At 43.1% G+C, this 25,514-nt stretch overlaps 1 protein-coding gene across 1 annotated transcript; it reads left to right on the plus strand.

Moving 5' to 3' along the window:
- The first annotated feature begins 2,080 nt into the window (after positions 1–2,080).
- LOC140076045 (interleukin-9 receptor-like) lies at positions 2,081–24,796 on the plus strand. Its single transcript, XM_072122574.1, has 9 exons — positions 2,081–2,169; positions 6,509–6,591; positions 8,333–8,429; positions 11,761–11,960; positions 13,127–13,263; positions 13,913–14,066; positions 20,855–20,969; positions 23,076–23,160; positions 23,847–24,796. Exons 2-9 carry the CDS (start codon positions 6,510–6,512, stop codon positions 24,225–24,227), a joined length of 1,251 nt encoding a protein of 416 aa, XP_071978675.1. The 5' UTR covers positions 2,081–2,169; position 6,509; the 3' UTR covers positions 24,228–24,796.
- Positions 24,797–25,514: the final 718 nt, after the last annotated feature.

Raw genomic sequence — 25,514 nt, forward strand, 5'->3', positions numbered from 1 at the left:
AGATGAATGAAATTAAATGTGAATGTCCAGATGAGAATACCCCTTTAATGCTGCATTTGCCCAAGAGATCTTCAGCGCTTTGCAGGACATCTCCACACTGTGCCCCTAAATATACTACAGTTACTTATAGTATGATGCCATCTGGTCAACAATGAGCTTCTAAATAATATATCCCATCTTCATAAATTTTATTGCATCCCCTAAATAATAAGGCAGCAAGCAGTATCTATACATTACGATTAATTGTATAGATAGATGCTATAGAGGTAATATATATGTAATAAATTATTATATTTTATACACCCCCATAATAACTTATATTATATATTGTAAGAGTGTACATGTCAGCTGAAAAACCCTTCAACAGTTGTCTTTTGTGTGCGAACAGACTGTGCTTAAAATGGTTGCACCAAATTCAGAATTATTGGAGAGTTGGAGTGAGGATCTGACCACTGGGACACCCAATAATCATGTAATTTGGGGGTCCTGCCTCTAATATTTTGCACTGCCAGAGATAGCCAAGGTCTGTACGCAACATCTATTCACATTCCATAGAAAAGAATGGACTCCAATCAGATGGGGTATAGGTGACCCCTGTTCTCATGATGAATAAGAGTCCCAGTAGTCGGACCCCATGGACCAGACAACTATTACCAAATGTGGCTTAGAAGCGTATGGCCAACCACAGGATAGGTAGACACCATAAGGAAGGGTCTCATTATGATTCTATGCGAAATTGATGTTTCACTTTTCTATAAACATTTTTTAGTTCACATTTTAATTGGTCATTAACTGGGATAAGATGAAAAGAAAAAAAAGGATTTTTTTCTAGAACGAACAAACATTATTTAAAGGAAATTTGATATGGAATGTAGGAAAATGTGAGTTTTTCTCCCACTGTATAATATGGGTTTCCTACTTTATCCCTCCTCTATCCACGTTCCCTGTCTTCCTCCATACTGGTCTTCCTTATTCTTCCTTTCATGATCTTGTCTATCTTCACCTATTTCTCCTCATTCATTCTCTTCCAGATCTTATCCCATCATTCCATATCAGGCAACTCTGAAAAAGGGCAATAGTTCTATTAGTAATAATAGAATATTTTGCCTCCCCCATACTCTGTAAATCATCAGATCCTACAGCTGTACTGCTATGGGTCTGGTGGTCTTACACTGTAGCAGAGTGGTCTCCATCTACTATGGAGATTGGGTTATTCTTACCTGGCATGGTGGCTGAGTGGGTAGCACTTCTGCCTTGCAGCACTGGAGTCCTGGGTTCGAATCCCACCCAGGTCAACATCTGCAAAGAGTTTGTATGTTCTCTCTGTGTTTGCGTGGGTTTCCTCCGGGTACTCCGGTTTCCTCCCACACTCCAAAACATACTGGTAGGTAGATTAGATTGTGAGCCCCATTGGGGACAGGGACCGATTTGACATGCTTTGTGCAGAGCTGCGTAATCAGTGTGCGCTATATAAATAAAGAATTATTATTATTATTGATGAGAACTTCTTTAAAGGGGTTTTCCCACAAAGGCAAGTTAGGCCCTTTCCACGTGATAGGGTCTAACATGCTGTTCAGTGGGGGTCTCAGTGATGAGACCTCCAGAGATCATGAAAAAAGGGGTCTGATGGCCACGCTTGACCATTCTGCTCCATTAATCTCTACGGAGCTGACGGAAATTGCCGTCTGCTCCATTAATCCGACGGAGCGACGAGGGGTCCAATGGAGGTACCCTATCAAACCCCTCATTTTCGTAATCTGTGGGGGTCTCAGCACTGAAACCAATGTGGGAGAACCCCTTTAAATTCTTCCTCCCCTTTATCCATGGACTGTCTATGTTCCTTCTAATAGAAGGAATTAGTATATATACAGTATGGACGGAGGGGAGAAGGTGGGTGAAGGGGGGCTCCGCTCTATAGTCCCTCCGCTACTTCTATCCTCCTCCACATTCCTTTCCTTGCGCCCCATCCCAGAAAGGAGACTACGTGTATTGGCCATGACTTGAAAAAAAAATCCAGAGAGAAAAAAAAAAAACCTCTATTTATATCACGATGAATTTACTTCCTCCCCCAGGAAATGGTGATTTTCTAGGAGATACATAGAGATACATATGTTCCTCTTCTACTAAGAGAAAAGAGTCTGACAGCGGAGAGGAGCCGTCTCCTGGCAGGTACTGACATTACTCTATGTTGTGATTCTTTGACAATTGTTTTTTTCCGATTTTACTTCCTTTTTCCGATAAATTAAAAAAAATCCTCTCTTGCTTCACTAATGTAAAACGTTTTCTAAAAACATATTGAAACCCTATAGAAAAAAATCACAAATATTATTTAAAATTTTTCAAAGTATTCCAAATATTTTAATGTAATTTCAACCCTTCAATTACTCTTTTTTTAAATTTTGTGCTGTGAACTGAATGCTTTATTTTTATTTTAAGGTTATAGCATATTTTTTGCATATTATCCTTTTTTATACAACCATCATTTATTTTATGATTGTTTCTGTGTTTTGGGGGGGGATTTAGTTATTATTTTTATTATTTGCCAGATGCTTTTAACTTGGGGGTTTTATTTTTAAATTGTATCAATAAAAGTTATATATTATTTCCTATACACTACACCAGTGAATTCTTTATCCTTGTAGTAGTAGAAACTTACATAAATATTATGTTGCACCTTATCTTTCTTATCAGTAACATATGATTGCCTAGCCATTGAAAAATACACTTTTTTAAAATTAAAATATTTGTTTAACAAATTTGTGATATTCATTGAGTGTTATTGCTGTAAATCATGAAATTTGATTTTACATTCTGCATCTGATGAGCTGTGACAGACAAATTTTTTCATGCAGGCCGTTCATAAAAGTTACATTGGGGGAATTTATTAATAGCTTTCCACCAGTTCTTTATATTTTTTTGGTTTTCTCGCTGTGCCTGTGCTCTCAATTTGGGTGCACTTTGTGAATTGTGACACTTTTTCTGCTCTCCTAGTTTCTACGACAGTTTTTTGGCACAATTTGGTCCACAAAAGGCAAGTCTACCTAGTCCTATTTCAGCTTTATGAGTCTGAAGTAATTTCAGGCCCTTTTTGCATGTGCGCCAATTTATAAATCCCTTTCCCATCTAATATCCCTGCCTAACTTACCACACAGTTTATGTGCCTAAAAAAAAGGACACTGCAACACTTTTAATACATGCCCCCATTGTTCCTAAGTAAAAGATTTTAGTTTTGGTAAAACAAAAATATCTCTTTTCTCCATAACAATTTTTGTATTTCCGGACACGGGGGAAATGTATTAATTTGTGGCACAAATTCTGTTTTCTGGCGCCTGACTTCAGTGTTGTTTTGTAGTGTGATTTTTGTTTTCATTGTGTCTCAAATGCTTAATTATTTTGGCACACCTCCATTAGAAATAATGACACTACACATTCAGCGAGGGGTTCAGAAGTTGATCATTTAGCTTTTTTGACGGTCTTATTTTGCAAGTTATAAGGGTCAGAAAACTGAGGTTTTTGTGGCACAGATATTCTTAATCTGTTGAAACAGGTACAAATAAAATATAAAAAACTGGGATTGCCTTTCCCGGGTGCTCCCGTGACCCACATCTCGGGTCGCGGGCTCACACGTGCACCTCTGCATGCCCATGCGTCCCACGTCTCCAACTCACCTGTCCACGCTCCAGTTCCCGGTCAGGCATGCAAGGCCTCCTAGGGCGCATGCGCACCAGTTCCTGAAGATTTAAAGGGCCAGCGCACGTTTGATTGGTGCTGGCTATCCCCGGGATTCTTCATAAGCCTCTTCCTCCACACCACGCCGGATCTTTGTGTCTCACAGCCGTAGAAAAAAACTTGTTTGATGCCCTGTGCTACTATTCTTAATTACCGTTGTGACCCCAGTTCTGTTGTTGACTTCAATCTCGTTCTGCCTGCCCTGACCTATTGCTACGTTCCAGATTCTGATCCTGTGCTGCCCATCCTGACCTTCTGCCTGTCCCCGACTACGATTCTGCTCAACGTCTATGTACCTTACACCACCGTAGACAAAGTCACACCTGTGGAACGAACTGGTGGTACCACTCTGCAACAAGTCCAACCAGCTTTGCGGCAGGTTCTGGTGAAAACTGGGTCCCAGGTGTTGGCTTACGTCATTGTCCGCGGTGGTCCAGTGGGTCCACTACTTCTGATCCTGACATTGCCCAACATAAAAGCATTGTTATATTCTCCCAATGGAGTCCTATGCTTTCTTTACCTTCCATGAATCCTTTCAGTTTACTTTTAGTGAATCATTTTCTATCTAAAAGAATGTATTTTCATATATAATTTCCATATGAAGATCATACATATAAGGGTATAGTTGCCCCAAATTTATTTATATTTATGGGGATGTCCCATTCGCTTCAAACAGATGATATTGAGGCATTTTGAATTCAAACATTGAGAACACATTCAGCCGGGACAAGTGTGCAGGTATCTAGGAAGTACTTTACATTACAACTAGATGCCATAAGTCACTGGGGTAACTGTAACTTTTTTTAAGCTTTTTCTATTTTTGTAACTTTTTATGGAGCTTATGCCCTTTTGAGACTTTTTTTTTTGCACCTAAGACAACCTACTTTAAAGTTTACCTTTGTCTAGTTTACTACAGTTATCTGAGTTATCACCTCATTCCAGATCTTAAAGTTGTGTCTTTTTGCGAAAAATTGCAATTCCATACCTGCACTTGTTGTTTGCTACTTTTTGGGGACTTTTTGCGACTTTTGTTCAAAAAGTCGCAAAATCACTAAAAATCTTAATTCATATGAGTTAAAAATTCAAAACTCCTAAGACACATCTGACCAGCAGCAAAAAAAAGCCAGAAACACAAAGCCAAAACAAAGGTACATATACCCTACTGTCATGCAGTTTGTTTTTAGCCAAAGACCTAGTCACAATTTTTAGTATAGAAACTTAATTGTCCATCCCTCTATTCAAGTCAATGCACAATTTACAGTGCACATTCTTGTGAAGGATGATTAGGAAAGGCACACACCTGTCTATATAAGACCTCACAGCTCACAGTGCATGTCAGAGCAGATGAGAATCAAGAGGTCTAAGGAACTGCCCATGGGGTTCAGAGACAAAATTGTAGCAAGGAACAGATCTGGCCATGGTTACAAAAAAAATTCTGCAGCACTCAAGGTTCCCAAGAGCACAGTGGCCTCCATAATCCCTAAATGGAAGAAGTTTGGTACGACCACAACTCTTCCTCGACCTGGCCGTCCAGCCAAACTAAGCAATCATGCGAGAAGAGCCTTGGTGAGAGAGGTAAAGACGATACCAATATCATTGCTTCTGAGCTCCAGAGATGCAGTAGGAAGTTGCACGAAGTCAACTATCACTACTGTCGGGGCTTTATGGCCGATGAGTCTGATGACGGAAGCCTCTCCTCAGTGCAAGACATATGAAAATTTCTATAGAGTTTTAAAAAAAACACATGACGGATACAAGACAATGACCCTAAGCACACAGCTAAAATAACACAGCAGAGGATTCAGAACAACTCTGTGACCATTCTTGACCCAACCAGAGCCCTGACCTAAACCCAATTGAGCATCTGCAACATCCCCCCACCAGGGCTGTGTGACTAGACAGCAAGTCTCAGACACAATGGGGCACATTTACTTACCCGGTCCTGTCGCAATCCCCGATCCGGGCGGTCTAACGAGGATGAAGTCCAGTGCGATTCACTAACATGCGCCCGAGATCCTGCATGTGTCGCTTCCCCGCTCAGGTCTGCCGGAGTTCACATTCTTTTTCCCGGTGTATGTGAGTGCTTGTCTTGTGACACAATTTGCAATGTTAAATCCCGCACGTTGTCCGAATCCGTTGGATCGTCCGACAGCCCACCCCCCGATTTGTATCGCGTGAAACGAGCGCCGATGCGCCAAAATCCAATAGCGTGCGCCAAAAACCCATGTTAAATGCGGCCCAACACGGAAATCATCGGGAAACCCGACGAAAATGTGGTCCGCGGACCCTTCGTAAATGAGCCCCAATCTCTCATCACTCCACCTGGAACTTCTCAATTCTTTCTAAGAACTCTCTAGAAATTCTCAGGCCACCCAAACAGGGACCTTCTTATAAATGGAATTAACAATGAATAAACATGACATCCTATTGGTCGGTATGTTTCTTCCTAGGCAGGTTTTATGCAGCTGCAAAACCAGATATACAGTAGAGAGGTGGGGCTGTGAGGAGTATTATAATGTACAGCACAGCAGTGTGAGGATACAACCCAAGTCCAGCTACATCTATTCATGGAGGCAAATTTGTAATGTGTAAAAGTGCAAACTACTTGAAAGAAATCTATCGGTGGCCTCAGACTATACAGAGCACTACGGTGCTCCTGGCTGGGAGTCACAGCAGGGTGAGGGATATTACTGCAGGGATCATTTAAAGGTGCAGGAGCCTAAGTTTCTTTGGACCAAGACATGAATTGTTCTAATATTTCTCACTGTTTCAATTACAGAATGAGAAGAAATGTCGGGAAACTCTTCATGTTGTTCGGCATCCATCTGGTTTTATGTGATGACGCTGATATGTGTCCTCCTAGTAAGTAGCAAAATTTACTGTATATTTTTCAGGAGACAGTAACAGAAGTAAGGGCCAGCTACAAGTGTAAGGGTTTTGGGGAATTAAAAATCATTTAAAGGGATATTCTTAAACCGTTACAGAATATCCTGCAAATTGTAACACAGCAGGGGGTGAACCCTTGTTTTTAACCCTTTAAAGGAAATCCATCATGATAAAGCGGGGACATTACTCATAGATCCAGACTGTGGTAATCTTCTTATATGTCTTATCCATGGCCTCAACTTTTAAAATTATGCTGATGAGCCAGAAGGGCTCTGGGGGGTGTTACCAGACCCCCTCCATGCTGTGGCGTACACTGTGCAAGAGGACTTCCCCCTCCCACTGTGTGCTGAAACTCCCTTGCTGTGAGATTACATGAGGCACAGGTGTCGATGGAGCAGTGTGGAGGGGGGCAGTCTAACAGCCTGTGCAGCTACGGCGTGGAGGGGCTCTGATAACCCTCACCAGAGCCCTTCTGACGTAATAGCATAATTTTAAAAGTTGCATTTAGAAGGAAGGAGGCTGTGGATAATAAAAATAAGAAGATTACCACAGTGCCTGGATCTATGAGTAAGTGTCCCTGGTTTATCATGATGGACTTTTATAGTAGATTTCCTTGAACCCTCGAATGAGAGTCTGGATTTCACTGAGCCATGTTGGACTTTCAATGGGAAATAGCATTGGTCTCCTTGTAGTGGAAGCTGACCGAGTTACAAATGTGCTTGAAGGGCAATTGATTAGGGAAAGTACAAGGCCGAATATGGACTCAGAACAGAGCCTGAGAACAGAAACTTCAGTGATATAAAGTGATAAGTATACCGTAAGTGATTAGTAACAGATAAGTAACAAAATCAACTTTAGATTCATATCAATAAATAGTTTCACTGCACATAGTCATAGCAGGATAAAGTCATGAAATTCTAAGATTGTCATCTTTATTGAACTCTTCTCATTAAAGGGCTTTCCCGCAGTTGATCTTGTGTTAGATGACATAAAACAGAGATATTTATCATTAGAATGATTTGCTAAAATGCTCCTGTGTCTAGACACTGCTATGGCGCCCCCTGTTGTTCTTCTTTTGATTCCTATTCACTGTCCTTCTAATGTGGACATTGGGTCAGATTTACTTACCAATTCACTAAGATCGTTCGTCCGAGTTCCTTCTGGAGTTCACCTTCTTCTTCCCGGTGCATGTGAGTGCTTGATCTTGCGACACAAATCCTATTTTAAATTCCGCGGTTTGTCTGAATCCATTGGGTTGTCCGCCGGTCAGGCCCCCCGATTTCTGTCGCGTGCAAGCCGGCGCCGATGCGACAAAATCCGATCGCATGCACCAAAATCCCGGCGCAAAACGGAAATATTGGGGAAACCCGGCGAAAGTGCGGCGTTCGGACCCTTAGTAAATGAGCCACATTGTGTGCCCAATTTGCACCGTGTTGATGGTTGCACATGCTCAGTAGATTAGTTTGATCACTCCCAAGGTCTACTGTACATGGGTAGCAAAGCTATCTCTGGTCTTGGGCAGGCCCACCAACATGTCTGTACACTGAAAACAGCACTGGACACATTTAAGTGAATCACAGGAACAGAAAGGGGAACCAAAAATGATATTTGTAAATGTAATCTGGGTACGCAGAGGTAAGTAGTACAGAGTGGCAGTTTTACTCAAAAATAGAATTCAGTATCTCTTATAAATTGAATTTTTTTTTGTATTATTTAGTTCCCAAGTCAAATGTGGACTGCTACACAAATTATATTGATCGAATAACCTGCAACTGGCTCAAAGAATCGTATTCCGGAAATGGGCCATTCGTTCTGTGAGTATTGGTTGTTCCTGCACATAGTTTATGATTTTACATAGTGTTTGCACAGCTGGAGAGAGACTTTGGTAACAATTCCAACGATACCTATGTCATGCTTCTGACTTCTTCCTAGCCTGAGATATGATCTGTAATATTCTTATTATGACGCAGGGGGGCTCATTTACCAAGGGTCAAGGATCGCACTTTTGTGGGACTGTTCGCCTTTTTCGGGGATTGCACGGCTTGGACAGGTATTTAACAGGGGTTTGCGCTGGGATTTTAGCGCACGCAATCGTTTTTTTGGCGCAGCTGGGCTGGCTTTCATGCAAAACAAAACGGTGGGGCATGCCGACGGACAATCCGACGGGAGCGCGGGATTTAACTTTCAAATTGTGTCTCAAAATAAAGCAGTGCTCGGCAATCTCCGTCAACTCCATAGAGATTAATGGAGCAGAACGGTCATGCACGGCCATCTGCTCCCTTAGTCTAATGAGCGGCAAGGGGTTGGTCTGTCCCCTCGTTCTCACGATCTGCAGGGGTCTGGCCCGCCCTGACCCCCATGGATAGGGCCTAACTTGCCTGCGTGGGAATACCCCTATAAGAAGGTAAAATCTGGTGACAGGTTCCCTTTAAGCATCATTTTCAAGTCAAGTCGTTTCACTAAGGGCCGTTCCACACTTGCAAGTGTGATGCGATGAACTCGCATCACACTCGCAACGCATGCTGCGCGGATCACACGGCCCGAACGCTGCAAACCGGGACTGAACTCAGCATGTCAGTTCAGTCCCAGTTTGCAGCATTCAGGCCGTGCGATCCGGGCAGCATGCGTTGCGAGTGTGATGCGAGTTCATCGCATCACACTTGCAAGTGTGGAACGGCCCTAAGATATTGACACACCATAGGGCAGTGATGGCGAACCTTTTAGAGTCCGAGTGCCCAAACTACGACAAAGACCCGCTTATTTATCGCAAAGTGCCAACACAGAAATGTAATTTGTGATTTATACTCCCTTCTCTGTCACAGTTTTCATTGATACCAGCCCCTGAGGACACCAATAAAGCAGAAAATAGTCCCAGGTAGAGCTGTCACTTTATAATATCTCTGTGCACAGTAAGTCCTGGGCTGTCTGGGACTGCAGGAATATACCTGGAGTCATCTCTGGTGATGGCCTGGGTGCCCACAGAAAGGCCTCCGAGTGCCACCTCTGGCACCAGTGCCATAGGTTAGCCATCACTGCCATAGGGCATGATTTTACAAAAATATCACATTTCAAACTTTTTCCGATGTCGGTGAGAACAGATTGTAAGATTTGCTATTTTTCTCTACGGTCGGTGCAGAAAGGTCACATCTTGATTCTAACACGCTGATAACAACTGGGTTTTTCCCACTTACTTCAATGAGATATGTGCTGTACAAAAATACAGACTATGAATAATGAATCAAAAAAGATAATGGGGCAGATTTACTTACCCAGTCCATTTGCGATCCAGCGGCGCGTTCTGTGTGGAGGATTCGGGTCTTCCGACGATTCACTAAGGTAGTTCCCCCGATGTCCACTAGATGTCGCTGCTGTGAAGTTCATTGGAGTGCACTGAACTTCACCAAGCCGGGCCGAGTGCAGGTAAGCGCGTGTCAAGCGACACTTTTTTTTTTTTTTAAATGCGGCGGTTTTTCCGAATCCGTCGGGTTTTCGTACGGCCACGCCCCCAGATTTCCGTCGCGTGCACGCTGGCGCCGATGCGCCACAATCCTGGGGCAATTCAGGGAAAATCGTCGCAAAAAGGAAAAATTCTGGTAAACCGTCGTAAAAACGCGATTCGGGCCCTTAATAAATGACCCCCAATATATAGTCAACTCTTCTTGAACAGTGTTGTTAGTCTAAATGGGTTCTCTCTTCATAGCAAGTTAGGCTTTATCTACAGTATGGGCCTAACTTTCTGATTGGTGGGGGTCTCAGTGATGGGACCCTCACAGATCAGAAGGGTCTGGTCACTGAAGATGACCGGACACGCATGCGCCGGCTGTTCATCTTTATGGTGTTGAGGCAGATAGCTAAGCACCGAACTCATCTCTGTCAGCTCCATATAAATGAATGCACAACTGGCTGCTTCTGTCATCTTGGGTGCAACAAGCCCCCATTCTCATGAACCCTGGGATTCCTGCATTGAGACCCCCATAAACCAGCATGTTAGGACCTATACTATGGATCCTTTCACCAGACTTTACTCCATTAAACTATGAGCTCCTTCAGGTATGGGATGAAATGAAATTCTCCTCCAAAGTGATGTAAAAATGAGCAGAAAAAAGTCATATTTGCCTGACATGAGTGAAGTTTATAGACTACAGTGGAAGCATCATTTCAGATGCTTCTAAAATCAACTTTTCTAATAAGTTTCACAGGCTGTTACAATGAGCAGTGCAGTTCTCACCTCCCCCTGCACTTCCTGCAGTTGTTACATTACACAGGCAAAGGGAGGAGGGAGAGAGAAGTGTTTGATTTTAAAAGGAAGGAAGCCATGAATAACAAATATAAGAAGATTACCACAGTCACGGTGCCTGGATCTATGAGTAATGTCCCTGGTTTATCATGATGGATTTTCATGGTAGTCAAGAGGTACACTATTATAAATCCAGATATTGCAGTAATGTGACTGTGTGTCTGAGCCATTCCAGAAAAACAATATGGCCGCCCTCTCAGTAGTCACATGATAGTAATGGCCGCCCTCTGAGTAGTCACATGATAGTAATGGCCGCCCTCTGAGTAGTCACATGATAGTCATGGCCGCCCTCTCAGTAGTCACATGATAGTAATGGCCGCCCTCTGAGTAGTCACATGATAGTAATGGCCGCCCTCTGAGTAGTCACATGATAGTAATGGCCGCCCTCTGAGTAGTCACATGATAGTAATGGCCGCCCTCTGAGTAGTCATATGATAGTAATGGCCGCCCTCTGAGTAGTCACATGATAGTAATGGCCGCCCTCTGAGTAGTCACATGATAGTAATGGCCGCCCTCTGAGTAGTCACATGATAGTAATGGCCGCCCTCTGAGTAGTCACATGATAGTAATGGCCGCCCTCTGAGTAGTCATATGATAGTAATGGCCGCCCTCTGAGTAGTCACATGATAGTAATGGCCGCCCTCTGAGTAGTCACATGATAGTAATGGCCGCCCTCTGACTAGTCACATGATAGTAATGGCCGCCCTCTGAGTAGTCACATGATAGCAATGGCTGCAACAGCAACAAAAATAAATATACATATTAACCCAACTAAAACTCATTCCTTTTACTGTAAAGCCTACCAAAACTAATTTTTTTACCCCTGTCGTCCCTCAATTTCATTGCAGCACGTTGACAGATATTTTTCATGGTTATGATGGAGAAACCATCACGTGTGACCTTGTATCCAGCCCACAGAACAATATCTTCACCTGCAATATGACCCACAACTATCCCAGCAACATGGAAATATATGAAGTATCCTTAGAAGATCAGTCCTCAGATACAATTATTGAAACTATTCAACCCTTTAAACCATGTGGTAACAGTAAGTGAAAGACATGAAATTTGTCCTCTGACTATTCCTTTAATGAGAAAGTAGACTTTCCTGTAGTGATTTTACAGGCGTGATTTTACGGTACACTTTGAAAAAAGATAAATTCCGAAAATATAACACTATATATAAGTCACCAGAACAAAGCACCAATACACTAATACATCACAAAAAATTAGCTCAGTGTATCAAAACAACACCAGAACCAATCTCAGTACAAAAATATAGCTCAAGAATCAAGCATAGATACAGCACCATCACAGTATATGTAATCAGCACCAGAACCAGCTTCTAATACACCTAGCCTAAACTGAGCTCAGCATATACACTCACCGGCCACTTTATTAGGTACACCATGCTAGTAACGGGTTGGACCCCCTTTTGCCTTCAGAACTGCCTCAATTCTTCGTGGCATAGATTCAACAAGGTGCTGGAAGCATTCCTCAGAGATTTTGGTCCATATTGACATGATGGCATCACACAGTTGCCGCAGATTTGTCGGCTGCACATAAAGTGGCCGGTGAGTGTAAATACAGCACCAAAAACAAGCTCAGTAGTTAACTACACCAGCTGAACAAAACTCAGTACATAAATAGAGCACCAGAAACAAGCTCAGTATATAAATAGAGCACCAGAAACAACCTCAGTACCTAAATAGAGCACCAGAAGCAACCTCAGTACATAAATAGAGCACCAGAAACAACCTCAGTACCTAAATAGAGCACCAGAAACAACCTCAGTACCTAAATAGAGCACCAGAAACAACCTCAGTACCTAAATAGAGCACCAGAAACAACCTCAGTACATAAATAGAGCACCAGAAACAACCTCAGTACATAAATAGAGCACCAGAAACAAGCTCAGTACAGTACAGTAGCTTTTCCAGAAGCTGTTGTGAGGGCTGGAAGAAAGCGATAGTGACAGCCCTTCGGCTCCCTGTCCCTGAGGCATGGTGCTCCATTAGTTTTCTTATCATTATTTTACTATTTCCCACATAATTGTAAAACTTATATTGCCATTTCACCACTCGAACCCCCATCCTCGCATTTCTCTCTATGATGATATATTATCCTCCTCTGTGTTGATGACTTTACTGAGCCTAATAACATCCACATATATTGAAAGTCAATCCAAATTTTTTTCCAATTTCTTATTTTTAGTCAAACTGGATCCGCCTTCTGATCTCTCCTACAATTTCACTGGCACTGAATATAATATAACATGGAGAGGAGTATGCAATTTTATATTCTCGGAAGTACATTATCAAGTACAGCTCAAGAAACAGGCATCTGGCCAGGTAGGCAAAGCAACCCACGTTTTATACTTTAACCTGGTTTTTAGGTATAGGGTAGTCATATCTTTAATATGTTTAGTTTACCTTTACAGCTTTTCAGGCATTGCACAACCACCATTTACATGCATTAGAGCCTGGAGAGAAGGCACTTCAGGCAATACTATCTTTGGTTCTATAGCAACTAGAATCACGACTCTGGTGCCATTTTAAAGAATGGAATCCCATCACTATTGCCTTTTTATGTCCAATTCTATATCAGAGCCAGTGGCGTAACTAGAAGCTGATGGGCCCCAGTGCAAAGTCTGTGCCAGGCCCCGGAATATAATGTATGGTCTATAGTAATAGTCTTCTCATATGGGAAAGTGACAGCATAAGGGCCCCCTAAACCTCTTGGGCCCAGGTGCGATCGCAACCTCTGCACCCCCTCAAGTTACACCCCTGATCAGAACCACAATGCATGTGCATTTGCCTCCCAAATAGTTGAATGGAGTAGAATTTTCATACAATTCTTCCCTATAGAAGACTTGCAGACGTGTTGCCTGCAGAATTGGGGTTCCGCACCATTATCTGTATGATGAGTTAATTTTGCATTGGTATAATATAAGGTTTTAATACAACATCTGATGTGATTCATGAATTTACCTGGTTACAGGAATTATTGAAGAACCAAGTAGGTGACACATATATGGTGTTCCAGGCTTCAGAATTTGATGAAGGCTTCAACTATATTCGAATTCGATGTAGGCCCGAAGATCAAGAGGACTACAAAAGCCATTGGAGCAACTGGAGTCCACAGCTAAAGATTGGTATTTGATTTCTATGAGTATTCGGGAAAGAGTCAGTAAATTGCATTTCATTGATTTAAAATGTTAAGTGATCTGGATGAAGGAATCCCTTGGGTAGGTCTGCCCAAGGGATTCCTTCACCCAGATCACTTAACATTTCGTTTCTCCTGCTTTATAACATTCCGTAGCTACTATGAGGCTCCAGCCTCTTGGGAAACATGGGATCGAGCCAGTGTCGGAATGGTGTACCTTGGGCCCACCAGAGAAAATTTTTTTGGGGGCCCCCTCCAGACCCTCCCCCATCCCCCCCCCCGCACCCTTCATGTGGTACTGGGCTGTGTACTGCGGTTGTAGCTCCATGTATGGCTGTAGATCCATGTATGACTGTGTACTGTGGCTGTAGCTCCATGTATGGCTGTATACTGCGGCTGCAGCTCCATGTATGGCTGTGTACTGCGGCTGTAGCTCCATGTATAGCTGTGTACTGTGGCTGCAGCTCCATGTATGGCTGTGTACTGTGGCTGCAGCTCCATGTATGGCTGTGTACTGCGGCTGCAGCTCCATGTATGGCTGTGTACTGCGGCTGTAGCTCCATGTATGGCTGTGTACTGCTGCTGTAGCTCCATGTATAGCTGTGTACTGCGGCTGCAGCTCCATGTATGGCTGTATACTGCGGCTGCAGCTCCATGTATGGCTGTATACTGCGGCTGCAGCTCCATGTATGGCTGTATACTGCGGCTGCAGCTCCATGTATGGCTGTGTACTGTGGCTGTAGCTCCATGTATGGCTGTGTACTGCGGCTGTAGCTCCATGTATGGCTGTGTACTGCGACTGTAGCTCCATGTATGGCTGTGTACTGCGGCTGTAGCTCCATGTATGGCTGTAGCTCCATGTATGGCTGTGTACTGCGGCTGTAGCTCCATGTATGGCTGTGTACTGCGGCTGTAGCTCCATGTATGGCTGTGTACTGCGGCTGTAGCTCCATGTATGGCTTTGTACTGTGGCTGTACCTCCATGTATGGCTGTGTACTGCGGCTGTAGCTCCATGTATGGCTGTGTACTGCGGCTGTAGCTCAATGTATGGCTGTGTACTACGGCTGTAGCTCCATGATAGAAATGATGGATAGAATGATAGATAGAAATAGGGCCTCTCCCCCACCCCAGGATAGAAATAGGGCCTCCCCCACCACAGGATAGAAATAGGGCCTCACCTCCCACCCCAGGATATAAATAGGGCCTCCCCCCACCTCAGGATAGAAATAGGGCCTCTCCCCCACCCCAGCATAGAAATAGGGCCTCACCTCCCACCCCAGCATAGAAATAGGGCCTCACTCCCCACCCCAGCATAGAAATAGGGCCTCACCTCCCACCCCAGCATAGAAATAGGGCCTCACTCCCCACCCCAGCATAGAAATAGGGCCTCACCCAGCATAGAAATAGGGCCTCACCCCCCCACCCCAGCATAGAAATAGGGCCTCACCCCCCCACCCCAGCATAGAAATAGGGCCTCACCCCCCCACCCCAGTACAGACAGTACACACACAGAGGGCCTTACCTTGTACAGCAGCTGCAGGAACCCGCCATCTCAAGGGCCGGCGAAGATGCGGTGACGTCACAGGAAGCAGGCATCGGATATCGGAGCGCCGGGGCCGCGCCGTCAAATGAGCGCCTGGGCAGCGCCGTCACTTGAGCGCCGGGGCCGCGCCGTCTCCTGAGCGCCGGGGCCGCGCGGTGTCCTGAGCGCCGGGGCCGCGCGGTGTCCTGAGCGCCGGGGCCGCCCGTCTCCTGAGCGCTGGGGCCGCGCCGGCACCAGAGTGCCGGGTCCCAGCAGGCGTCAGGGCCCACCGGAGGATTCTCCGGTGGGCCAGTCCGATGCTGGATCGAGCCAGTTCAGCACTTTAGACCAGAAATGCTCACAGTGTTCCTTCTGTACATGGGTCCACTGCACCACGTCCCTTCACACCCACCGTGCCATAAGCATAAGAGGCTGCTAAATCTGCCTCTGTGGGGGTCATTTACTAAGGGCCCGAATCACGTTTTTACGTCGGGTTACCCAAATTTTTTCTGTTTTGCGACGATTTTCCCTGAATTGCCCCGTTTTTTTGCCGCACGTGAGTGGATTGTGGCGCATCGGCGCCGGCATGCGCGCGACGGAAATCGGGGGCATGGCCGAACGAAAACCTGACGGATTCGGAGAAACCGCCGCATTTTTAAAAAAAAAGTGTCGCTTGACACGCACTTACCTCCACCCGGTCCGGCTTGGTGAACTTCAGTGCAATCCGATGAACTTCAGCGCAGCAGCGACACCTGGTGGACGTCGGAGGAACTACATTAGTGAAGACCCGAAGATATTTCTTTCTATCGGTTACATTTGTACTGTATATTTGGGAATATGTATGGGAACTATTCGCAAAGATAATTTTATGTCCAACTAAGTGTTTATGTCCAACTAATTTTATCTCAATCAATTACTGCCTGTAAGCTAAGGACATTTAAAACAAAATAATTTTATTCTTATTTTATTAAAACAGTAAAAGACAGGGATTCACGAGGATTCACGGCTCATGAATCCCCGTCTTTTCCTGTTTTAATAAAATAAGAATAAAGTTATCTTGTTTTAAATGTCCTTAGTTTATAGGCAGTAATTGAATAAGTATGGGAACCTACAAATACATGTTTCCTAGTATGTATATATCTGTGTGATCCCCCCCTCCCCCCGGGATGGCCCCATGCATGAATTTTCAGATAGAATAGTGGACCCAGTGCCATATAAGAAATGGCAATCCAGAATTATTAGTTTGTGTTCTGTTATTTATTTTTTTAATCGGATATTTTTTAAATAATCAGGAAGCATGGTCACAAAAGCCTTGGTGGGGCCACAGTTTCGAAAGTCCATCGGTATGGTCATCCAGAGGGTCATCCAAACATATATCAATCTAGAATTATTAGTTTGTGTTACATTATTACTTAGATTACTATACATCATTAGATTAATATTTTATATCCTTAAAGCACACCTGTCATCTGGTCTCTGTAACTAATTCTGTCACCACTACCTGTTGGAGTCACTTTAACTAGTCAATTCATAAATTCATTATTTTGAAATCATATTTTCTTTATTATGTAAATGAGCCCAGGCACATGGAGAGAGAACGTGATGTCAACCCTGTTACCTCTACCCTCCTCCTGCTCATGTCCGTGTAAAATGTATAGTAAAGCATTGCTAGTGTCTGTGCTTTATCTACACAAGTACCTGACATGTTCTGCTATACACATGTGAGAGACCCAGACATCAACTACACAAGTACCTGACATGTTCTGCTATACACATGTGAGAGACCCAGATATCAGCTACACAAGTACCTGACATGTCCTGCTATACACATGTGAGAGACCCAGATATCAGCTACACAAGTACCTGACATGTCCTGCTATACACATGTGAGACACAGACCTCAGCTACACAAGTACCTGATATGCTGTGTCCTCCTATACACATGTAACACAGACATCAACTACACAAGTACCTGACATGTCCTGCTATACACATGTGAGAGACCCAGATATCAGCTACACAGGTACCTGACATGTCCTGCTATACACATGTGAGACACAGACCTCAGCTACACAAGTACCTGACATACTGTGTCCTCCTATACACATGTGTGATACACAGACATAAGCTACACAAGTACCTGACATGTTCTGCTATACACATGTGTGAGACACAGACATCAGCTACACAACTACCTGACATGTTCTGCTATACACATGTGTGAGACACAGACATCAGTTACACAAGTACCCGACATGCTGTGTCCTCCTATACACATGTGAGAGACACAGAGATCAGTTACACAAGTACGTATACAGAATTGGGATCTGTACTGTAAGATAACACCCAATCGATGGGCTACACACATGTAAAAGTGGGCTACATTAGATAAGGACAGAACAACATGTGTAAAGTAGCGAATGAACTTTATTGAAAAGCTTGGACAAAGGACAAACATCAACAAGACAAAAATATCATAAAATCATTTAAAAAGGAATGCACCCTAGTGCACCCATACATACAAAATCCACTGGAGCCCGACACCTGATAATGTTGGGTTTAACCAGACCTGGGCCTCACAAAAACCATCCCACTAAAAAGTGAGTGTATGAACCGGGCATGCGTCTGTGGGAAAGGAGATAAGAGCAAAATAGCTATCAGACAGTCCAGCCCGAGGATGTGTGGAAATGCGGCACGAAAGTGCATGTAAATCCTCTGTGCTGAAGTGGCTGAGGTACAATAGCGAACCCACTAGACACCGGTCTGAACTACAATATTTACCAGGGGATGTGAGGTGGAGATGTGGACCCAGGACAAGTCGCCCCACGCGTTCCGCCGCGTATCGCCCCTGAGGAAGCCGCGATACGCGGCGGAACGCGGTTGGGTCGCGCTGCATATTGCAGCAAAGGCTTACCGGTAACAACTGCGATCGGTGATAGCACTGATCGCGGGTGTTTTCACAGCGTGGGCTGCCGGCAAAGGTGCCGGCAGCCTCAAAAAGATAGTGGCGCATGGGCGCCGCCATCTTACCTGGGATCGCCGCTACCCGTGACGTCATCGGGGGCAGCGATCCGTCTCCATTTCGTTTTATGAGGAAAATCCCCATATACTGCCATACTGTAGTATGGCAGTATATGGTAGGATCGATCAGACAACCTAGAGTTAAAGTACCCTAGGGAGTCGGAAAAATAGTATAAATAAAAATAAAAAAAAGTAAAAAAAAAAAAAAATAATAATAAAAAAAACTAAAATTTCAAATCAACCCCCTTTCCTTAGAACTGACATAAATATAAATAAACAGTAAAAATCATAAACACATCAGGTATCGACGCGTCCGAAAATGCCCGACCTATCAAAATATGATAACGGTTTTTCAATGCGTTTAACCCCGTAACGGAAAATAGAGCCCAAAGTCGAAAATGGCACTTTTTTGCCATTTTGAAAATTATAAAACAATCTATAAAAAGTGATCAAAAGGTCGTACAGTCCTAAAAATGATATCATTGAAAATATTATCAAATTTCGCAAAAAATGACACCATCCACAGCTCCGTAGACCAAAGTATAAAAAAGTTATTAGCGCCAGAAGTTGGCAAAATCAAAATTTTTGTACAGGAGGTTTTCATTTTTGTAAATGTATGAAAACATTATAAAACCTACACAAATTTGGCAAATGTGTTTTTCACCATTTTCATTGCATTTGGAATTTTTTTCCCACTTCTGAGTACATGGCATGGAATATTTAATAAAATAAAAATTTAAGGTACAGTATGGTAACATTTACAGTAAAATGGACGATGCTAATGTTGTTGTTGTATGCCTTATGTTTATGAGCGACAGTTTTCCTGCTATATACCTGCAAGTCATAAGAATTTAAATTAAAAAAAGGACCATGTTAAATTCAAATCTGTTTTTTTTAAAATTTTTACCGGTGTTTTGTATGCATTGGAAAAGGGGTAGTCTTATACGGCGAATATATCTTAAACTCTATATTTTAAACAGGAAAGTAGGGGGGTCGTCTTATACACCAGGTCGTCTTATACGCCGGAATATACGGTATATAATTCAGGACCTTGGGAAAGCTGGGAGAGGCTGGCTGCCTACATAAACACATTGCACATGGAGCTTGTCATTACACACGGAGCTTAGTCAAGACATGACTGATCAACCTGAGCTGGATCACTCATACACAGCAGCTGGAGGATGGTGCAGCAATTGATTATTCTGCCTGACAGGGAGAACAGTGATTACATCATCCTCTGGAGCAGTGCATAACTAATCTGCTAGGAAAAGCGCTGAGCCCATGCACAGAAGTGACACAGCTTCATTATCATAATGTTATATCTGGTTTATCAGCAAAACCACTCAGCTTAGGGATTAACCAAGATATGATCCTGCATCAGTGTAGCTACAGCATTCTCAAGGTATGTTTGGTTAACTGCACACATGATAACAAAATAACACATTCTCTAATTCACTGTTTTTAACAAAAATGCAGCATTTCACATATAAAATTCCAACCTGTCTCTATGAGTCCTTGTGTATAAAATATTTGTTGCCCCGGGATCTGACTGTAAATAGTCAGATTCTTCTCATGAATAGCTTCTCCTGTCTACACGATCCATTGTGCTCTCTGCCTTCTGCCCCTCCCCATCAATTACAAGACAAGCTCACACACAGACACTTCCTGCAGGCAAGCAGCAGCTTACAGAGACTTACTCTACAAGCTACAGAAAAGATATACTATAGCTTACAGTATGTGTTATAGGTGAGTTAGCAAAGTGTCATTGTGTGTTATCTCCATCTCCTGGATCTCATCATCTCTGATCTGTCTCATCTCTCTTTTTCTTTTTCTACTAGTGAACATTCAGAAGCAAGATAAAAGTGTAGATATACATGGACCCTGATAATCTAAGCACATTGTCAGCACTGGATCTCATAACACTCCAGGAATCATAAAGTGTCTGCTTAGAGAGACTCCGCCCATACTCTGGAATCTTATACTGACCATCCTTGAGCGATAGCAGAGAGCAATAACACTGAGTAAAACTGAGAATTGCAGAGTAAGGGGTTAAAAATTATCTTTATTGTGAAAACATCTCTAGGGGGTTAAAATTTGAGAAATTTCTTTCACGGGCAAACCCCTTTAAGCTTACAGGCATGTAGAGTGACAATGAAAGGATAGGGGCAATGCTTTCTAATGGCAGTTTATGAAAATATATAGTTTGCCTGACGGGTTCTCTTTAATTTTTCAGAGAAAAAAGATGAGACACATAAACAAAATGTGGTCCATATCATCACCATTGTGACCCTTCTAACACTGACCCTTATTTTATTGTTCCTGGCCTTACGCTCCAACTTATATGTAAGGTAAGTAGTGACATCAATGGTTAAGGGCTGCATTATAGATGTAAACGAAGGGAGAAAAGTTTGTTTATTAAACAAGTTTTTTGGATAACGATTTTTACACTATATTCATATAATAGGTTCTCAATATCAGATTGTTGGGGTCCGACACCCAGCACCCCCAGTGGACAGGAAGCAGAGAGCGCCATTCTCAGTGTAGTGGTCAGACCAGGATACTGCTCTGTTCAACAGATGATTGGTGGGGGTGCTAAGTTTTGGACCCCCACCAATCCAATTTGTGAAACCAAATCTTTTAATAGATTATCAATATTTTAGGTAAAAAATAAACTACCTTAATTGAGTTGTCTCATGAAGTAAGTCCTTCCTATAAGCCATCCCAGGCCTCAACAACCAACAAACAGCTGTTGATTCTTGTAGATAATTCAACTTATCATAAATTTACTCAGTGGTGGCCACTGCAGGGAAAATTAAGCATTACATGCCAACAAATGGAAAAAACTACAAAAAATATGAGTCTGAAGGGTGCCTGGATGCATTACCAGATCTCCTCCATGCTGCAGCTTCACCGGCTGTTAGAGTCTTTTACCTTCCCCCTCCCTCTGCCTGTGGTCATCTAACACAGTGGGGGTCATTTACTAAGGGCCTGATTCGCGTTTTCCCGACGTGTTACCCGAATATTTCCGATTTCCCCTGAATTGCACTTACCTTCACTCAGCCCAGCTCGGTGTATTCCAGTGCGTTCCGATGCTCTTCAGCGCAGCAGCGCCACCTGGTGGACGGCGGAGGAACTACCTTAGTGAATCCCGGCCGGACCCGAATCCAGCGCAGAGAACGCGCCGCTGGATCGCGAATGGGCCGGGTAAGTAAATCTGCCCCAGTAAGAGAGGGAAAGTGCTCACGCACAGTGTAACAGCCTGTGAAGCAGTACGGGACTCTGGTAACACCCCCAGGAACCCGTCTAGCTCATTAGCATAATTCAAATACATCTTTAGAAGGGCGGAGGATGTTGCTAACAAATATAAGAAGGTACCACAGTCACGGTGCCTGGATCTATAAGTGTCCCTGGTTTATCTTGGTTGATTTTGATGGTAAATTACCTTTAAAGGAATAACCCACTACTTATGGCAGAATCAGATTCCAATGCACATAATTTAATATAATAAAATTTGGTTCATATACCGTATAATAAATACAAATTGTCCTTCATTATATGTAGAGATTATGGGGCACATTTACTTACCCGGTCCAGTCGCGATCCAGCAGCGCGTTCTCCGACGCTGATTCGGGTTCCGCCGGGATTCACTAAGGTAGTGCGCCCGATGTCCACTAGGTGTCGCTGCTGCGCTGAAGGACGCCGGAGTTCACTGGAGTTCACCTCCTACGTCTTGGTGTATGTGAGTGCTATTTTTGCAACACAATTTTATTTTTAAATTCCGCGGCTCTTTCGAATCCGTCGGCTTTTCTGACAGCCACGCCCCCCATTTCTGTCGCGTGAAAGCTGGCGCCGATGCGCCATAATCGCGTGTGGCAAAATCCCGTGGCAATTAGGTGCAAATCGGAAAAGTTCGGGTAACCCGACGAAAATGCGCGATTCGGACCCTTAGTAAATGAACCCCTATATGTTTAGTTTTAATACAAAATTGACAACTTTTCCTTTGCACACAAACATTTCTGCATAATACAGTATTGTAAGGTTTGTGGGAATGGGGCTTAGTTGCATTGCCAGAAAAAGCCTAAAGACAAGAGCGTCACTTTTATGAATACTTTACATGGAGAAAAGCAGTAAAACAACGCATAAACGGCTCCTGTCCATAGCAGAGGGGAGGGGCTGTAGAGCAGAAGAGAACAGAAAGCTCTTCAGGCTGATAGACCCGCCCAAAGCCTTTGCCAAAGCTGCAGACCTGAAATATAAATTCACTTTTCACAGTCCTGTTGCTACTAACAACATACAGGTATGGTTATACAGATCTCTATAAATAATACCTAATATTGTCTACTGTTTTGTAAAATCAAAACTGATGACAGATTCCCTTTAATCAATGAATATGAAAATGATATCTTACTTATCACTATTCATATGATACATCTAGTCATTGTTTCTTATTCCAGAATGCATGTCTCTGCTTTGAAGAAAATTCCAACAGCAGCTGATTATTTCTATCCTCTATATCACATTCATAATGGCAACTTTCAGGTAATTTCAGAAATAAAGTTCTTTTTTTTTGGGGGGGGGGGGCGGGGGGCTGGTTCATTTATGACTTGGGTAGGAGTCTGACACCTGATGCCCTTACTGATCAGCTGACCTCAACTTCCTCATGGCCAGGCTGGGTATCTGCAGCTCACTTCTCAGCTGAGTTGCAGTTACTTTGTCTTGCCACTACACAGAGATTGTAGTTGTTCTGGCTCCGTTCTGTGTTGATTCAAGCAGTGGAGGATCGATAGGGTCCAAATTTCCACTGGTCTGATATTCATGACCTATCCTACATATGGGTCTTCAACATACAATGTAAAACCCTCAGAATACTCCTTTAAAATTATAAGGTTGCACTAAGCCTAGCTCTTCAGGTGCTACTTGTGGAGGTGCTTTATCCTGAAGAGCTATCTACTGAAAGCAAACTCCACCCCTATAATAAACCACACTCATATATGGGAAACAAATCCCTTTAAATATGGCATGGTTAAGCAAGAGGGTAATAATTGGAGTGGACGTGGTCTAAAAATGTACTAAGTTCCTGATTGGCTACTACAGCTGTCAGAGCAAAGGGGAGGGGCTTGTTATGAACAAGCTCAGTGTAGAGAGCAGAAAGCTCTTCAGGATGAAGTATCTCTACTGCTGTATGTCACATCTTTTACTTTATATTGTTTTTTTTTGCTCCTTAGGATTGGACTAAATATTCAAATAAATGTAAGGAAAAAAGAAAAGGAAGAGAGCCCGGCATCCCGCAGGACACAGACCTCTATAGTACTACTGTACTACAAGTTCAAAAAGATGCTATATCCGCTGTCAAACTTGAATCTCCAATGTCTAAGGAAGACATCTCTGTGACCCATGCCACCGATGACCCCACGTCTTGGTCTGCTTCGCTGGTGGATCCAGAGATATCTTTCAATGGAATGTATCCGGTGTTCTTTAGCGGTCTACCTGGTCTTAGCGATGACATCATGGATGAACCCGATACTGTGTGCAGTTTGGATGGTCCAACAGACTATTTTTCTTACAATGGAAACTACATCGCAAATTCACAAGAAATTGCCGAATGATTATCTTCATCTGGGTGGTTTATTATCTCTGACTTGAACTTTACAGAAGACGGGCTTAGAATTTGTTGAAGAACAGATGAACTTTAACTTTGAACCATCGCAACGTCTTAAACAGAAGATTTGACATTTCTGGGTACATGAACCCGGTCCATACACATTTATATTACAACCATACAGTGTTCTGTAACACAACAGGTTATAAACTACCGGTGTACATAATAGATACTACACTATTATACACAGTATGATAATAAAACATAGAGTAGAAACAGGGCTGGTTTTAGACAAAGTGGGGCCCGGAGCAAGACCAACAGTGGGGCCCCAAAATAAACTATTTTATGAAGAGTCTCAGTCAGTAAGAGACTCCTACACAATAATAACACTTTGTAGTTACATACAGTAGTAGGTAAGTAGTATCTGTAAGATGGGAACGTTATAGGAGAGAGCCAGATGATAGGGAGATTGATGATAGAAGATAAAAATGAAAGGTGATATATGATAGATATGAGAGAAATCAATAGATACAGTAGAAAAGAGATAAAAGATTGCTTGATAGATCAATAAATAGATAGGAGATAGATAGATAGGTAGATAGATATGTACATATATATATATATATATATATATATATAGGAGATAGATACTAACCATCTTCGCCTGGGCATTTAACCAAAAGGAATTAAAAGAGCAATACATCCTTTGCCCACAAAAGTCCACATGCAGGTGCCCCTTTATGACAGGGGGCCCTGGGCAAATGCCCAGTTTGTCGCCCCTAACGCCAGCCCTGAATAGAAGTTCCCTAATACTATCATCAAACCACATACAAAAAACATAGCTGCTTTATTTCAAAAACAGTGACAAACCTATTCCTAGATAGGCACGATGCCATCATGGCCAGGGGAAAGTGTACAGTGCCATCACGACTGATGAAATGAACAAATTCAAGTACAAAAACATAACTAGAGTGATCGGGAAAAAAAGGGAAGGAGGACCCTGCCCGTGAGGGCTCACAATCTATATGGGAGAGTAGATGGAGACACGAGGTGAGGGAGCAGAGTGCTGCAGATATTCTGTATTGTAGGCAATCTTGAACAGGTGGGTTTTCAAGCTACGTTTGAAGTTTTGAAAGGTGGGGACCAGGGTCGACTCCAGGTTCCAGTAGGCCTCTGGGCGACAGAGCCTCAATGGGCCCCTTTGCAGTGAACTCTTGTGGCAGGATTAAAAATTCAGAAACTAAAACAGTCTCCTATTCCCTAAAAAAAATTCCCTAATTTATCATACTAAATT

This window comes from Engystomops pustulosus, chromosome 8, assembly GCF_040894005.1.
Source record: "Engystomops pustulosus chromosome 8, aEngPut4.maternal, whole genome shotgun sequence".
NCBI classification, from domain to species: domain Eukaryota; kingdom Metazoa; phylum Chordata; class Amphibia; order Anura; family Leptodactylidae; genus Engystomops; species Engystomops pustulosus.